The 18,867-nt window shown below is 44.4% G+C and overlaps 1 protein-coding gene across 2 annotated transcripts in view; it reads right to left on the reverse strand.

The window, feature by feature from the left end:
- Positions 1-18,295, reverse strand: part of LOC5666814 (monocarboxylate transporter 12) — a 132,450-nt gene extending 114,155 nt beyond the window's left edge. The window contains exons 1-4 of one of the 2 annotated variants that reach the window (XM_061642451.1): positions 17,776-18,295; positions 16,257-16,761; positions 2,118-2,383; positions 331-704 (exon numbers count right to left, since the gene is read on the reverse strand). In XM_061642451.1, coding sequence (XP_061498435.1) covers positions 331-704; positions 2,118-2,293 — 550 coding nt within the window. In that variant the 5' untranslated portion in view covers positions 2,294-2,383; positions 16,257-16,761; positions 17,776-18,295. The remainder of the gene's footprint in view (positions 1-330; positions 705-2,117; positions 2,384-16,256; positions 16,762-17,775) is intronic. The other variant, XM_061642459.1, reaches the window with a different exon arrangement.
- Between the last annotated feature and the right edge of the window lie 572 nt (positions 18,296-18,867).

Raw genomic sequence — 18,867 nt, forward strand, 5'->3', positions numbered from 1 at the left:
AAGGGGATGGGAAACCCCTTAAACAGGTCGCCCAACATCTTGGGTATCGCGTTACACAAAAATGGATGCTGCTGTGCTCCTTTCTGCTGTATGTTTTCCTTTTCTTTTCTGTTCGCTCGAGCCACACACAAACAAATCGTTCAATCGTTAACGTTGTGTATCCGCGTGGTATCCGGTGTCCTGTCCCGATTTAAAAAGCAAAGTAAAATAACAAAAAGGAACGTCTGTGTACCACCTGTCCCGCCACGCGCCAACTCCCGACTGAGTTGTTCCTCGCTTTCCTGGGTGAAAAGAAAAAACAAAAAAAAGTCCATCGTCTCCACGACTTACCGCAACTGTTGACGGCCGGCTGGTGGAAGCGCTCGCCCGCCGGCAGCAGATAGAGCGGCCCGGACAGCTGCACGCCGTGGTTGAGGATGGCTTGCAGTGTGCCAACCGCCAGCACCACCCAGCCCCACGACCCTTCCGGGTAGTAGTGGCGGCGCAGGGTGGACGCTTTCGCGGCGGCCTGCCCCGACAGGCAGCCGTGCTCGTTGCAGGTCACGTTCGCGATATTGCCTGCACCGCCATTCGTCGTCGCTGTTGTCGTCGTGGTGGTGGCGCTGGTGGTGGTCGTGATGGTGGTGGAAGTGGTTCCTGTCGCCACACCACACCCCGTTGCCGTCTCGTATCCTTCCGTCGGCCGACAACTGGGTCCGGTAGCTCTGTGAAAAAAAAAACATACACACAAACACCAAGGAAGAAGTGATTAGTGTCCGTGTGACCTGCTGTTGACCTTGAATTTGGGGCTAGTGTAGGCTTTTGGGTGTGACTCGAGCGTCAACGAAAATCGGAACATTTGGTAATGTCGCCTTGTGTGTGTGTGCTAGTGGTGCAAGCTCGGTATCGGAACTACACGATTCCGATTCCATTTCTGATTCCGTCTCCGGAATCGATTCCAATTCCGATTTCAGAATTGAAATCAGAATCGGCTCCGGATTCGGTTCCGGAATCAGAATCGGAATCGATTACAATTCCGATTCCGTCCCCGGAATTGATTCCGATTACGATTCCAGAATTGAAATCGGTATCGGATCCGGAATCGGAATCGGACTTGGTTCCGAAATCGGACTCGGTTCCGGAATTGAACTCGGTTCCGGAATCAGTATCGGCTCTGGAATCACAATCGGCTTTGGAACAAGAAACGGCCCCGGAATCTCCATATTCCGTCAAATAGTTCATTTCGATGTATATATCACCCTGTCTGGTCTTACGGTAAGATTATTTTGATTTTTAGTCCCATTTAGTGGTGGGAGCTTGGAATCAGACCTACCCGATTCCGATTCCATGTTCGGAATCAAAACCGGAACCGACTTCCGGATTCTGATCGCGGAATCGATTACGGAGTCGACTCCGGAATCGCGATTTACTTCGGTAACGGAATCAGGATTGATTCCAGAAATGGAATTAGCGCCGGAATGAGAATCATTTTTTTAATTGAAATAAGAAATTTCAGAAACTAAATCAATTCGGGAATCTTCATGAGAATGGATCGTCTACAAGTAAATTTTGATACTTTGCAGCATCAATACGTAGCATCATTGGACCCAAATGTCTATTCTTTTGGAGATGTCGCAACTGACTCCGATTCGAAACCGATTCTAGCCGATATACTATCCGGAATCGATTCCGACAAAAACATCATTTTTTCCCATCACTAGTCCAATTGCTATGGAGCCCAAATTGAGGTGGCAAGAGGGCGTGGAGGCGCCCGCTATTAACACGATGACTGCCGCCACGATGACTGGGTCTGGTCATCTCCAGCTTTAAATCAGATACTCAAAGGTCATAATGATCCCACGGTTTTTGCCCGAATGTACTGTATGTTTCGACTCCTATTTAATAAGCCTATTTCGATTCAAATATATTTGAAAACGATCCATTCTAATGGAGATTCCGGAACCGATTCTGACTCCGGCGTCGAATCCGATTCCGGAGCCGATTCCGGTGCCGATTCCGATTTCGGAACCGATTCAGCAGACTGATTCCAACCCTACTATCTAGAACCGATTCCACAAAAATACGGAGCTAATCAGAATTTCGACCAAAAGTTAATTTTTCCCACCACTAGTGTGTACCTGTGAATTGCCACACCCGTTTCGGGGCGCGGGGTCGGAGGCAGCGCGGGAGTCGTCGGGGTGGGTGAAGTGGTAGTGATGGACGGCACGACGAAGCTGTACGTGCGGCCCTTCGCGTCGATCCGCTGCAGTATCGATGGCCAGGTCTTGCTACCCTTCAGGGAGATGGTGGCCATGGTCGAGCTGCTGCTGCTGCTCCGTGGCTCGGATGCTGACGGCCGGCGTCCGGTGTCATTCGCGCTCGTTTCTGTACGTGTACATGTGTGCTGTGGTGGAAAATAGTGTGTGTGTGACAGAGAAAGAGAGAGAGAGAGAGATAGAGAGAGAGAGAGAGTGAGAAAGAGAAAGAATGAGAAAGAGAGCGAAAGGATCAATTGTGAGCAGCATGCGGGGAGCGAGCATGAAATCGAACGCAGTTTTCGGTGGATGTAGGTAAATGGGTTTCGGTGGAATCTTTAATTGTAATTTATTTTATGTAATGGCAGCTAGTCGCTGTGAAAAACCCCATCAAGCGCCTACCAAGGCAACGCTGTACGCTGTCTATCCGTTGCCAGGAGCGATCGTTTGATTTCGCCATTTTTAGCAGCGAATTTCGAGTGTGGCTTGGTGCGATGGCCACGTCGGTAAAGCTTTTCTGTTGTTTGTGCAACTCAACGGCTGTATATCAGAGTTTAAACCTCCATCGTTATTGGGTTTGCCCAACGACTGAGGAGGCATTTCAACGTGTAAAAGATGTTCCCTATGTTTACGATTGACCTTTTAATTAAATATTGCTCACTAATTATACCAGCTTCATGATTGGACAAGATATGCCGACCTCTCCAATTATCTCGAATTACCTATTGGAGATTAGTCTTGAGGCACATAAGGTCTTCGATAGCCGTACTAATAAAGGCATCAAGAGGATGGCTGGATTCTTGGTGAATTGACAGCATGCTGTCAGCTTTTTCATAGGGTGAGTTGTTCATACCGATAGAAAACGGCAATTATCCCATATTCGTTAATATACGTTAATAGGCGGAGCGTTTCTAGAGCTTCATGAACCTTTTACTGAGATTTATTCATCTGAAACTTCGGCGGGGAGTCATTAAAATCTCGAATGTGCTCTCGCTAAAGGTGTATAAATCCATAAAGATAAATCTCCATAGATTCATAAATCTCCAATGATACATGCATCGGGATCTTAAGGTTCTTTTGGGTTCTAAGCTTTCAATGTTCACTGTGATGACATCATTGGCCGGGCTAAGTAGACCTAAGGTCTCATCCGGTGAATGACGAGTGATATTCGCGACCCGTCGTGTCTTAGGCTCTCTATTGTTGTTTGGTCTATAATTGTCTGGTGTTCGAGTTATTCAGCGTGCATAACAAAAATTAAGTCACTGAAAGCCAAACCCACAAATGGTACAGGCAGGTCTTGGCCGATAACGGCTGTTGAGCCAAAGAAGTAATCGTTGTTTTAGGTTTCCCATTAATAATCTCCCTTAATATACGGAGCGTAGTTCGATTATTGGTCTTGAAACATTGTAAATTCCTCGCATTAGAGCTCAGGCCACCTTTATTGAAGTTCTGTTTTCTGAATAGCATTGTTTCGCTTTTGTTACTTTCCCGCATTCATATGTATGTCGCTTACAGATCGCTGCTCCCCGTCCTCCCATCGCTTCGTTATTTCGGCGTACTAGATATGCAAGCTGTGGTCCATTTCTGTCCTGTTTACATCGCCTTGAAACTCCTTTTTAGATTTTGTTCGTCTTTGACCATTCCATCTCAAGCTTCCGCTTCGGTACGCTTTCAGCTATTCAGTGACAATTTTTTGTTTTGACGTTGTTTTGATTATTATTATGTATTGTATTGTATTATTATTATTGATGTAAAATTCTAAACTATTTTATCAACGCATTGTCAAAGGAATAGGATTTAGTTAATTAGATATAATCAGATTTTAAATCAGGTTTAATCATTGTTCAACCATCAAGGCAAAAAAATTGATATTGAATATAGTCCATAGGGGGGTGTTGATGTTCGTGACGATCGTTACTGAAAAGTTTCCATTTTTCGAAAAGTGTCTGATTACTTGTTTATGATGTTTTATGAATATATAATTGATTATTTGGTTCCATTGTTTTAATCAGGACCAGTTGATGTATACATCTACGTCTGGTTAAAACATTATCGGTATCGATAATTCGGTATAACGATAAAGAGCGTATTCCAGTAAATTGTCATGAATTCTATAAACTGTTTATTTTATTTAAAAAAATCAACCATGATTTGTAAAAAAGTTGTGTGGAGGATTTTTTAATATATATATTTTTTAACACGAATCATTCAAAACAATCACTATCTGCATCAATGATGGTCTGTATCCGGCTCGGCAACTAGGACCCGAAATTGGCTATCGCCTCCCTGGGAAAGACCACGTACACGGATTTAATTTGAACGACTAATTGCGCTTTATTGTTGCTGAGCGATCTTTTGATACCACATTCAACTTCGCCAAAAATAAAATATACAAAGGGTTTCAGCTCCGGGAAGTTAGCAGATCAAATGTGGTCAATTTTCTCTGAATTCTCTCGTTGTGGCAACATGGCATGGCAAAGTATCGGGGGTTACCGCTACACATACGACCTACCATTGGCCAATTTTGTAATCTATTACTTTACTACAATTTACAGAAGCTTTCGGTAGCCATCCATATTGAGTTTGAGGCCCTGATCGTAAAAATGCTGTGAAATCACGTCCCATTTGGAAGAAAGCGCAGCAGATTGGCCCTGATTGGCATCGGTATGAACTCATTCCAATCGTGTGATGGGCATTATTCTTTCTAAAACTTCCATAAAACCTCCAATCCTTGTCATTCCGAATTCATGATTTTCAGTTTTTCGCGGACAACCATGATGAATGTCATTCAATTCCACAATTCAAACGGCTTTTATTGAGCAATCATTAGCTTTCGATTAAGGCTGTTAAGTTTGTTATGTTGATATGTCAAGGAAAACCCGATCTATTGGCTAAAATGTAACTGTCCAAAATTAACTAGAACACTCTGCATATCTCTATGGGGTCAGCACAAAACATTGCCTTATCAATTAGACACTTTTTATCACAATTCCCATTTCCATACCCAAATCAATGTATTTCTTATTTTTATTGCAAATAATAAACTTTTTTGTTTCACTGTTCATAGTAATAATAAAACAGACTACGCTTAGGTTAATCCGATTAAAAAAAGTAAAAGTGTAAAAAATATAAATAATAAGTCATAGCCTTGTTGAACACCAAACAAATGCTTTAATAATCTAAATTTGTATAGTTATTTTACAAGAATGTTGCACACGCTGAACTGCATCCGACACGCTGGTCCCGTGTTGACCAACGTGACTCCAAAGCATCAGCGTATAATCTGATACTGGGGGCCTTTCCGTTTTAAGTTCGTAGGCTGAAATTGCAGCCTGTCAGCTGTTTGCATTGTATAGCAGTTTTCGAGCAGCTATCTAAGTCGGTATAATATACAGGTGAGCTTATCCCAAGGTGTATGAATTTAGAAGGCTTATTTTTATCGCTTCTGCTTCTAAATGAAGATTTTAAGAGTGTTTTATGTATTCGTGAAGCCTCCAGAAAGCTTGTTTCAACAAAAACTTGGACTTTGATTTTTGATTCCATCACTAGATCTCTTTAATGCACCTTGCAATAAATGTAAACATCACCTTGTTTTGCCATTTTTCAAGCAGGTACTCGAATCTAATTCTAGCTTTTAGGCTAGAATAATCTAGACTGAAAATCGCAGGCTAGTTTTTTGTGTGGTTTTGTATGGAGTGTTTACATAATTTCGTAACGGACCCAGCAACGGAAAAGAAAAATGAGCTTGTTTAGGTTCCAATATATTTGGCCGTGAAATGTTATACCGAGTGTATATACTATGTGGTGGAAAATTTAAAATATCTTCACCTCATACTCTTTACTTACGTCAGATAAAGTAAAAGTATATTGTTGTTGGGACGATTCCAACGAAAAAAAAAATAAGGCGATGTTTATGCCGAGTTTGAAAAGATATAAGAAGAAGTAAATCATCCTAATCATTAGATTGATTTTCTTTGTTTGTTTTTAATTTGCTGGATTACAAATAAAATAAAATAAAAGTTTTTCAAGTTTAAATGAAAGACAAAAAAAAATATTAAAGATTAAAGATAACAATTGCTAATAAGATCAGTGTTAGGTTCAATGATAATCGGACTGAGCCGTCGCCTGATACCTGGCTCGAGGATCAAGGATTTAATTATGTCAGTGTGAGTCAAGGTGAGAGAGCACGATACCATACTTCTTCCAGTTAACCGTTTTATTTTGAAGTTGCAAGTCCAGATCAATGGGTTCGCCTTCTGTGTGAAAGTGGACTTCAACCTCTCGAAAACACCATAACCGACAAATTAGTATCAGCTGCAGGACAAATGATGGAGAAAAACATCAAGGCCGATACCCTTATCCGTAGGGCAAACACCGATTTTGCCACACTAACACAAATAAACTCTCCCTTAAGTCATCAAACTCATCCAAATCGGCAATCGCCCCACGGGCTGCCGCCCATCACAAATCAAAAGACCGAATAGACCATCAAAAATCAGCTTCGGGCTGGTTGCTATAGTCTCATTGACAACTGAACTTGTTACCAAATACCAAAACCACCATCTGATCTACACCGACAAATTAGTACCAGTTCCACTGGCTGTGGGATCTACTCCAGCATCAACAATATACCTAAATCTTCACCACAGGAGCAACTCAACGCAAAAAACATGCAGCGATATACTCAACGTGATCATCATTGACAGTCCTTTGGCCTCTTGAATCTAGAAACACCCGTGATACGAACATTCAACAGATTAGCAATGTATCGATTTCCTCTCAAGTCACCTTCTGCTGGATTCCTGGTCGCACATGTATTCGCGAAAACAGATGGGCTAGCTAGCGCAGAATGTAATAACCCGCCCTGCAGATCTACCATAATATCCATCCACGTCGTGACTTCATTAACTTTAGCAAAACCATCATCGCCAATCAATAGTTCAGCATAGAGAGACCATCCATCACACCAAGATCAAAGAGTGCTATCACGTTGTCGGTTTGGACACACTTGGCACGCTCACATTTTTTTATTGCCAAATTCGGCCCTTCACTATACAGTTTCTCAGTCCGCCATATCTAAACCGAATATGTTGAATATACTGCGGAACGCATCACCAGTGGCGCATTTAACGGTAAGCAAAGTAAGCAATTGCGGGGGGGCCCGTCAATGAGGGGCCCCGGAATCTTTAGTCGATTATCCATAACAGTTGATAGAATATGGCACTGTATTAGCAAGGAGGGCCCCGTGGGTGATGGACGTTGGGGCCCCGCGCTAGACGAACCCTAAGCACCCCCCCCCCGGCAGCTACCAAATTTAAGTTGAAATGTTATATTATCAAAGACAGATGCCGAGTACCCCCCAGTAATCATGTACAAAGGGGCCTCAACACTTCTTACTGCTTAGGGCCCCCGACAGTGTAAACCCGCTGCTGCGCATCACCTACAAATTCAACCCCAGCCTCTCACCAGACTAGTGATGGGTAAAGTTGGCAAAAATCCGGAGTCAGTCGACCGATCGGACTCCGATAAATACGGAATCGACTCCGGAAGGTAGGTTCGCGCTCCAATATCCGGAGTCGTTCGGAATCGTCCGAAAAGGTCCGGAGTCGTCAGGAATCGCCAGGAGTCGTCCGGAGTTGGAGTTGTCCGGAGTCACTCGGAGTCACCCGGAGTTACCTGGAGTTACCCGGAGTCGCACGGAGTCGTTCGGAGTAGTCCGGAGTCGTTCGGAGTCGTCCGGAGTCGCCCCGAGTCGGAGTCGTTCGGAGTCGTCCGGAGTCGGAGTCATCCGGAGTCGTTCGGAGTCTTTCGGAGTCGTTCGACTCCAGACGACTCCAGACGACTACGACTCGGGGCGACTCCGGACGACTCCGAACGACTCCGGACTACTCCGAACGACTCCGTGGAGACTCCGGGCGACTCCGGAGGATTCCGGAAGACTCCGGGCGACTCCAGACGACTCCGAACAACTCCGACTCCGGGCAGATCTAGTGGTTCCATTTTGCTGGAGTCGGAATCGAATTAACAATAGTCGGAGTCGGATCGGAGTCGTGGGTGCGCTCCATACAGCACATCACTAGACCAAACAGCAATTGCCAGCGAACACTGTTATAAATTTTGCACGAATTCATTGCATTAAAAAAACTCCAAATGGCTTGCAAAGAGCAATGTTTGATTTTAAGATTCAATTGATCTTATAAGAATTGAATATAATCTCTACAAATACAGGAAGCCGTCAAAATAATACTGTTTATCCTGAGAATTGTCTTGTTTCTTCCATGAAGTCATCTTGACATGATTTGATTTCAGTTTTGAAGTCCTTAGCGGGTTATATCTCAATTCCAGTTGTAGTTTCGCAAAATAGAACTATTATGTATATAGATAACAGGGTTTTTCAAAGTTTTTTGGTTGTTTCTCGATTGTTTTTTGGTTACTTCCCATATGTTTTTAATGTGTTCGCACGATGTTTTAAGCGGTTCTCAGATTTGTTTGGATCCATTGTATTGATGACCAATGGGTCGATACCAATAAATCGTGGGAACGAACGAAAAATCTATGAGATACGATGAATAAATCATGAGACGAGCGACAAACAAATTACCAAATTACGGGAACCAACCAATAGATCGTGGGAAACACTGTATCTGTTTTTAAATACCAACCAGATTCTGTCATACATCCATCGATTGTGTTCATTTATCTTCGCCGTACATTAGGTTCTGTCGATACGCATTTTTCTGTATTGATTTCTTTCTAATCTTTCTAATCCGTGAGCCTCTTCTGATCATATTTCTGATGTCAAACATTGCATTGCTGTCAAGCAAAAATCTCTCATGGAATTAAAGCCAAACCACATGCTCCAAATGATATGAGACATTTACTTCAATGCAAAAATACATCCGCCAACAACTTCGCAAAAAAAAACCTCTAGAAGGTGTTTTTTTTTTTATTTCCCAGGTAACGTCACAGTGCCAAAAGACAGTAAATAAGCAATCTCGAACGCAATATTTGCAGTTTGTTGAGCTAGTCTTGTGCGATACAAGCATTGTTAGCGAACGTTACCCACCAACTGGAAACTATTTTTCACTAGAGCCCATGCTTCGAGTTTCGATGTCATTGACACTGGCAGATCGATCTCAACAGTCAACGCCGTAAAACCAGGATCCGCTTCACCCACGCTTCACAAGGACCAAGTACGATCAAAACGAGCAGCACTACCCCCACGCTCGATGCATTTGTTCCGGAGCGTCATTAAACCTTGTTGAGATTGGCTCATTTAATGGTACACTTAACTCTATGTGCTGCAATTTTAAAGCGTTTCCGCTCCACTTTTGCGCTCCACATGCGTCCACAGTAGGTTGCGTGTGGGGAGGCGCTTCAAAGAACATCTCGAACTATTTCGAATGCTTATACTTCCTCTCTAGTGCGTCCAATTAAACTGCTTTCCCATCATGCATAACCAATGGACGAGGTGTATCAATCAGCTTGAAAACTGGTGCACATTGAAACGAATTTGATTTTTACAGCCTTTTGCATCGCTTTTCGGAGGGCCACCCCTGCCCACCCGTGGTCACCGTGGTCGCCGTGGTTTTATTCGAGTGAGTGCCAGTTTTTGCGTCGTAAAATTATTAGCAGGCTGCACATTTGTTACCAGCTGTTTTTTTTTATTATTATTATTGTTGCTTCTCCTCTCTATTCCTGGGGGGGGGGGGGGGGGGGGGGGTGGTTCAAGGCGGGGTGGAAATGGTTCAAGAAGGTTTGATATTTGGGGGAAAACGCACTAAAGTGTGAAGCATAAAAATGGAAAAAAAGATATGCTACCGTTTTGCCTGCCGAGCGTCTGGCACTCCCACGCTTCCGTGCACGCCCCGTCGATTGGCGGGTAGGATGCGCTGCTGTAGATTCAACGAGCCCTTCTTGCCCCTTGCCACCACCCGCTAGGGTGGTAGAAGGTGCGGGAGGATTAGATTTATTGAACGACATTCAACACACTGCTGAACTGCGGGGCACGTTCACCCTGTTTGACTTAAGCAAACGTCAAACAATTCATCTATTTCCAAATTAAATTTGAGATGTCCTTCATGAGCAGCCCGAAATCTCCGACTGCACACACACACACACACTCGAAACACACTCGTCCACCGGCTGCTTCGGCAAAGTTTATCGGTCCAAGAGGAAAAGTGTCGAAATCAGCACAGTCGCCCGTAGGAAAGGTTAGGCGAACCACTGCCACCCCGGGGATGGTGGTGGCATATGGGCAAATGTTTACCTCGCACACACGCACGCACACACACACACACACGCACACATACGAACGCATACCGGCGTACGAATTGGTTTGCCGGTTACTGGTGTAAAGGAGCATTCACGTTGGGCACGAAGGAGGGACGGTTGTTCCAGAACGAATTGGGACCAAAGTTAAACCTGGGCCACCCAGACGACCAAGACGAAATTCTTCCCTCCTCTTCCACCCCTTCCCCCTTCCATACATCTCCTCCGCCTGCTTGCACAGGATTCTACTGCTGCCTGAAAAGACGAACCCTCCAAGGTTAGCAGCCGGTTATCGCGTTTGGTTTTCGTAGCACGGGCGCGTAGCGTTGGCGTGTAGCGCAAGGGCAACAGACAGGCTACAGAAAGGGAAAATGGGATGAAAAGCAATATTTTACCACCCTGCGGGGTCTGTCTCTATGTGAGTGTGTGTGTGTGTGTGTGTGTCACGCTTTATGGACCGTTTGGACCGCTGCGCACGAAAGTAGGACATTGGTGCACCTTGCCCTGGCTCAATAAAGCGAGAGAGAAATAGCGTATGTGTGTGTGTGTGATAGAGAGAGAGATAGAGAGAGAAAGAGAGAGAGAGAGCAAACAGTGAGAAAGATAGGCAATCCGCAGCACACAGCGGAGATGTTCATTCATTTTTGCGCTCCTGTGGCTGTGAATGGCACGGGCGAAAGCTTCTGTTGATAAGATTCGCTCGTTTCGGAATGTCCCTGTGTGTCCGTGTGTGTGTGTGTGTGTCTGTGTGTAGCACGAGGTGGGGGCGTAATGAGGAATGGGTAGTCGCATGACGCAGCCGGGCGGCCCCAGACGCGAGAGAGTGGCCGTGGAGTCGAAATGATGGTTTATTTAACCCACGTCATAGCAAAATGTTGGCTTTTACTTTACGAGCCAGCCGGCACCCGGGCGGTACAAAGGGGCCGAGGGAGACGGAGGGAGGAGAAAGGGGGGTTGGGGGGGAGGATGAGTGGGCGGCTAGGGGCTACTGGCTTGCGAGGGACGCTGGCACGCTGTGCGCACTACCTACAGATATCTATGCTAATAAAGGAATCCCTTTAAATTCGCTGCCGCCTCACCCGCATCGCACGCGGGTGGCAACTGTTTTATGTTGCCTCCTTGTGTTGTCTCCTTGCTTCTTTTTTTGTTTGCATCCTGCAACGGTCGGAATAGCAGAGCTTGCGGCTTTTTGCACATTTTCCTCCCTCGTTTGCGGCTGTGATGAGCCGGTCGAGCAGCACACGGAGCCAAACTATCGCAACTGGCAGCCTCTTGGGGCGCGTATGTGCCATGCCCCATCCGCTACGGTACAACCGACACACACACATACACACACACCGTAATGAGGGATTATTGGACTTGAGCGGACCGAAAACAAAGGGGAAAAAACACAGAAGAAGGGTCAGCTACTTTTTGACCGGGCTTCGATAAACTGATGGCCGGATGATTTAGGGGCTATCCATCTTTTGCCCGCGCAACCTGCTGCTGCTGCTGCTGCTGCTGCTGCTGCTGTGACAGGAGCGTTTTGGGCTGCCGGCTCGATGGAGTAACCACCGCCGATTACAAAGATTATGACGTACCCGACCGAATCATAAGCTAAACCCCTTACCTTGGACGTCCTTGCCCAAAGATCCCGGGGTTCTTTTTTTTCTTGTTTCTCCAGAGCAGTACCACTTGCTGCAGTGTGTTGTGAGTGTAACCATGGTCCACGACACGACAGCCCTTGTTTCAGAATCGATCCTCTTCTTCCTCCCATTACAAGCATGAGGAAAGGGCACTTGGTGTAAAAGGGGAAGCGAGAGGGCCGAGAGTGTTCCAGCTTGTAAAAAGAACGGATCATTCATTACTTGGTCGTTGGCCCAGACGAGCCCGTTCTGGCTCTTTGTATGAGTGTGTGTGAGTGTGTGCGAGTGTGTATGCGCTCTAATGATGGCCCTGAGGCATCTGGCATCTGTTTTGCAAGAAAGCACCGAACGAGCGAGTCCAATAAGAAAAAAACAACAAAACATTTTCCAAATAAAAAAAAAAAAAACAAAATTGGTATCACTGCTCTGTTCTTGTTGGTCGATTTGTTGCCCGGTGTCGTTTTCGGTCGGTTTGGGTAAAGCCAACTGGTTCGGCATGCCCACTGCCACTCGCTGACGGAGTGTGCCGGGTTAGCAAACGGGGCCAAACAAACCGCTGCTTTGTGGAAGGATTGAATGTACCCAAAAATACCCCTGCAAGTATGCAACTTTGGCACCAACAGTTGTAAGCAAAGAGTATGCATTTTACATACTCTTACGTCATTAGGTGCCGTGAATCAATTGTTAATGCGTACACTCTTAAAGGTATTCACTAAGTTAAATAAGAACATACGTAAGCGAACATGGTAAATGTGAAAATATCTAAAAAAAATATGTTTTTTACTGTTTTATTTGTATACTGTTTTTATGGCTTTAACGTATAAGAGCAAAAAAAAAACAATTTAGCCAAAACTAAAAAACAAAAAGCAAAAGACAGATGAAATAATTTGTTTAAGCGTTTCAAGCCAATAAAAAAAAATACGTAGGTTTAGCAATATTTACTTTTTACTACAAATTCTCGTTTTGATGACACTCATACTTGTTAACAATAGAACGTCGCGTATAAAAAAGTCTGCTCTAATGGAACGTACGACAAGTTAACTTGTCAGTTTAGAAAAGTATCGAATTACAATAACGTCCAATTGCGTATTACAATTAAAGGAGCATATGTAAGAAATTTAAATAATGTGCACATGTGCATTTGCTATAAAACACATTATGACGAATTTAAATAAATGGAAATAAAAGTTAAAAAAAGTTGATAAAAAAAAATTAATGTCCAGGAGTGTGGAAAAGGACAAAAGTAAATTGCGTAAAACTAACGAATAATCCTCGCTCGTGTTGCAAAACACATGAAAGTATGCAATATGTTTATCGATTATACTTTTTTACTCATGTGGATTGCTGAAGAACATATTAAAATTTTATAAAAACAATAAATCATTTAAGCTAAAAGAGAAGCAACAAATTAACGTTTGTAACGTACAACTTCCTAAGCCAATGTACAGTGGAAGCAGAGGGGTAGTATGTTTGCTTTAAAGTGGAATGTATTACATTAAGAAAAGCTTAGACTAGACATCCAAACCCTGTTAATCTTAAAGGGTAAATTTTTAAACATGTTGGTACATAGTAGTAGTAGTATTTGTTTATTGAATAATTACATTATTGCGCGTATCGCATTTTTCCTACAATTTATAATGGGTCCGTCTTTTTAGACTCTCCTCATTGTTTTTTAATATTCGTTATATATAACATTGTTGGAGTTCTATTTTGCTAATTCTAGGAATGGTTTTTTTGGTGATAGTGGGGAAATTATCACAAAAACCCACTGAAAAGTTTTATTTAAGAGTGTTGGTACATAAATGGAGCATTTTTCAATGAAAACATTTAAAAATGAATTGTGTTAATTTTCTATTGTAAAGTTGTTTTTAGAAAGGTTATTAAATATTCACTAAAAATTGTCTTATTTAGTGCCTTATTTAAAAAATGTTTTAATATTCATTGAAGCTATTGCAATAAAAATTGTCTTTTCCTTTGTAGAATTTGAAGACCAAATTGTAGAATAACTTATTCTAAAGCTTTTGTTCAAAACTCAATCTGTATAGTTCATATTATTTCTTCTAATAGTATTATTCCTGAAGTGATAACAAGAACTCAGTTTATCTGAATAGCAGTCATTGAAATGATGAGTTGAAATGACAATTGCAAATCCTGTTTATAAGATACGTTTGAGCAAATGTTTAAGAATAAGATTATTAGTATGTAATTTCCAGCTGAGATGATACCATTTTTAAGAAGCTTTTTCATAAATATAAATATGAAAATAATAAGATACACTTAGTAAAAATTGAAGATTAATGTAAAACGAAAGTAATGTAAACGTAATATACCGTGGAATCTCGGTATTCCGGCATTAAATTTAATTAATTCGTTCTTTTCTAGAGTAATAGAACTTTAGCCATATTTTCTGTTCTAATGTTATTGATAATGATTTTGTTTAGAGCACATTTTAGCGAAATATTAGTCATTGGTAGATCTTACAACATCTAAAAAACAATATAAATTCACTCTCTCATTGATTAATTGATGATAGTTTACATGTGTATCGAACTTAAAGAATGCGAACTCAAATTACCAGCACGTGGACACTGTTAGAAAGGCGTGAAACTATCATAATATAACTTTTAATGTTAAATTTAAATTATTTTTAAGCATAAATAGAATATTCAATTCTTCTTCAATTGAAAATATGAATTTCTACTAAGCACATATGTTTATCCCGGTGTTTGTATGGGTTGCTTCAACTGTATGTTTGACGAAGTATAGTTTATTTTTAAAACATAAATAAATATAGCATAGGTAATGGAATTTGTTTGTAAAAGAGACTAATGAAACTATTATGGTACAGAATATATAAAACGTAAACAGTATTCCTTTCAGTTCAGCAATAAAAAATCTGTGCACGTATTTGCTAGCGACGATGTTTTAAAAATAAGTTAAAACTAGTTTGTAACCGTTGTGGTATGCAAACGCGTCCGAAAAGGTTCCTGCAACAGATAAACGTGAAACAAATCGATTTGTTTCTCTTGCGACAAAAATGTCCCCACAGCATGAGTTTGACAGCTCATTCGATACGATTTGGCAAAAAATGTTCTCGCAACATTTTTACACGCCTGTGTCTTTCGGGATGCAAATAGTGATTTAGTTATAATTGTAAAAAAAAGGTAAAAGCCTTTTTCATTGAAATCATAATTGTCACAGGTTACAACTCATAACTGATGACACAGGGGCTCCCTAGCACAGTGTGCAGTAACATCCAATCAAGCAATAGAGACGCCTTTAAGTCTTTAAGCCCCATAAACAAGCTTACTGAAGCAAACTTAAAAACAAACGCCTAAACGGTATGCAATTCCAGCCAATAAGCAAATAGGTCTTATTAAGGTTTGCCTTCGAACAGGTTCAAACCAGCTCCAGCGGAGCGGAGTGGGGAGGGGGGGGGGGGTGTAGAGAGTCGTATTCTTTCCAGTTTTCACTTCCCTCCTTTCTCCATTCCTCCCTCTCTCCCTCATTAGCGTGATTACATATTTTTCGGGACCTGAAATTGGACCTGCACTCCAGCTGGCGGGCTGCTCCTTTCGTTCGTGCATACTCATAGACACACATAACGAGTGCACAGCCCCTTCACACCATCGAGCCAGGATCCAGGACAGCCCAAATGGGTCCAGTCTGTCGTGCCGATGCTGCCCGATGCAACGCCAACAGTCAGTAGGTCATTCCGAAATCGAGCAGGCGGAATAAGAAGAGGCCACAGAAAGATGTACACACACACATGCACACAAACATATACAGAGCGTGTAGACCGACACGAGCCTGACCAAGTTTGGTTGGGCGTCAACATACAGCGACATAAACATACACACACACACACACACAGAGGGAGAGCAGTGTGCTGTCGTCGCCATAGTATCTCGGGCGCGCTGTCGTCAGATTGCATTCCGCAGGGGCGTGCGGGGTGCGAGGTTGTTTGCGGGAAAAGTACGGGAGACCATGACCTACATAGCGGTCGAACGCTGGTCCGAGCGCGCGCGCCTGCATGTATGTAAGCCGCCCGCCAGCGGCACCGGGAGTGCAGCGGGTGCACATACATTCAGGCGCTGTTCGGGCCTGTGACGCCTCGGCTACTTACGGTGTGGGGCGGGATGGTTTTTGTTGTTGTTGTTGTTGTTGCGGTTGTTGCTGTTCGGCTTCTTCGGCTGCTGTTTGGTTGCAGAGCGTGTTGATTGCGTGAGATTTGCACACAAATTTACACAAACACACACACACGCACACACACACAGAGGCACTGGCAACGGGCAGGATGGCGGGTGGCGGAAACGGCGCTGGGCAGGGGATTGTTTTTCCCCCAGGATGTTGAGGTTATGGTTGAGTTGATAGTTGAGCGTTGAGCTTGCGGGGCAGGAGTATCACTCCGTTGCACTCGAGCGATCGCGTCGTGCTCTAGAAACACAAACCACAGACAAACACACACACACATATACCCTCAAGCACTTTACCACGTAATCACACTTACAAAATTACACACACACACACATACACAAACACTTTTTTTTATAGTAGGCGAACGCCAAAATAGAGGGACCGGGTTGCGGGCACTGTTTTCGTTTCGGCAAGCAAGTGTGCGCCACTAAAACCTAAGCAGCATGATTTGCGGATAGAAAGGTAGTAGTTGAGAGGGTTCTGCTTTGTTTTATGTTTTTTTTTTATATATTTGGTTTAGAGGGGATAAAATGGAGAGGGGAGGTAAGCCGAAAACCGATCAGCCGCGTTGGAAGGAAAGGCGCGAGGCGATTGTCGCCCGTGCGGCGCATAAATATGTAAACTAAGGTGATGTTATTTTCAAACCTTCCCCTCCCTCACACCTCCATCCTCTCTCCTCTTCACCCTGGCCCAGCGGCGGTACGGCAAATTGGTTGCGACACTAGAAAAGATCCGCCCGCCCCTCGCTAGCACCGTAACGCCCGGTAACGGCTTTCATCTATCCGATTCCTTTCGAAGTAAGAAAGCGGCAGCTACGGGAAGGAAGAGGCAGAGAGAGAGAGTGAGGAGGGGGGGGGGAAGTGTTTTCTACTGCTAGTATTGAAATAAAAATATTAACCCCTTGTTAGTGAACCCCACGCAGTTCCGCTGCTGAGAGTGAAGCAAGATGGGCAACTACCGAAATGTAAACAAAATCAATTTAAACTGTCCGGACGCCTCAACGATGGTCGCTAACGGGGACGCATCTTTTTTTATGGTGGTGAGGGGGTAGGGGGGTTTGCAGTGTAGGCACGAGGATGACATGGGTCGGTGGAAATAATGAGGCAGGCCCTGTGAGGAGTGGGAAACCCTTATTCCAAAAACACACTCGGTGCACATTTGCAATTATTCGACCACTCGCGGCTAATTTCTACACCGTCCGGCCAGCAGCAAACCCAGGGAGGGTTTTGGGGGAGGGTGGCTGTTTCGGCTCGTAAAATTGATTGGCTGGGTGGAGAGCGAGCAGAAGGAGGAGGAGTAGTGGAAGACGCCGTTCGATGTAACAAGTAGCATGAAGGGGGCACCGTTTCTATGCATATGATCGGAGGGAGGAGTGGAATTGGAGGGAAGTAGGAGGGGGGGGGGGGGGAGCGTCCCGGCACGCCGCAAACATTAACGGGGCCACTTACACATTAATTTTTGTCGCGTTTATGAGCGTCCGCGGTGGGTCGCGCGGGTGACATTAATTGATATGATGTTCTCGTAGTGTTTACGCGCGCACTCGACCAAACATACGAAATCGAAAGGAAAAAAAAAACACACACACACTCTCGCTCGTATTCAGCACCGGCAGTAACGCGGTTTGCACCCCTTTGGGGTGGTTTGTGTTTTCTTTTTTGTTTGTTTTTTTTTTGCTGTTGCTTGCTTTCTTTCCTTCGTTCGCTTCACGCACGCCAACCGACTCTTTATTAGTAGCTGCACCGAGCGGGCCAAGTGTCTGGGTCAATTCGGCTTGCACGTGTGGCACGTGTGCGACTGACAGTGCCTGCTGGAGACTGTGGCGTTGGATTCGACTGTGGCGGACGGATCGACGGATAAACGATTCGAACGCGGTCACCTGGCCCACCGGCGGGGAACGGCCCCTGGACGACTAGCTCGAGCGCGCGCGCGCTTGCAGGTCGCACAACCGACACGGATCGACTGACCGTGGCGGACACTGACGATGGCGTCGCTAGCAAAGACCGCCAAAGCATCTATTTTCTGCCTCACCTCTCCCCACCCCCCCTCCACCACCCATCGGCACAGTGCCCTCCACCGGCAGGGGCGCGGGTTCCCAGCGACGCCCGAACACTTTCTCTCCCTCACAAACAAAAACCGTTCCGCAAAACCCGCATCGTGCGTATCTCTTTGCTTTTATTTCATTCTCGCATACTTTCTCTCGCTCTCGCTCTCTCTCTCTCTCTCTCTCTCTCGCTCGCTCCAGTGATGCTCTCGACGTAGTAGCACCGTGATCAACGTCATCAACGGGTCCAGGGTTCTGCGCTCGCCAAAAAGCTCCCGATCGGAAGCTGCGGCACGCTCGGGCACATCGCACAACCGTTCGGGTCGCCTGCTCGTGTCTTTAGTAGACGCGTCGCAGAGCGAGCAGACGTGAAGGCGAGCGCGCGAGAGCGCGAAAGAGCAAGAGGGCAAACCCTGTGGGGATGTTTGTTGCGTCTGAATGTCGGTCGGTTTCTGTCAGCTTCGACTTCAGCTGAAAGGATGCTTTACGGTGTAAGGAT

The sequence above is a fragment of the Anopheles gambiae genome, chromosome X (genome assembly GCF_943734735.2).
Source record: "Anopheles gambiae chromosome X, idAnoGambNW_F1_1, whole genome shotgun sequence".
In the NCBI taxonomy this organism is placed as follows: Eukaryota; Metazoa; Arthropoda; class Insecta; order Diptera; family Culicidae; genus Anopheles; species Anopheles gambiae.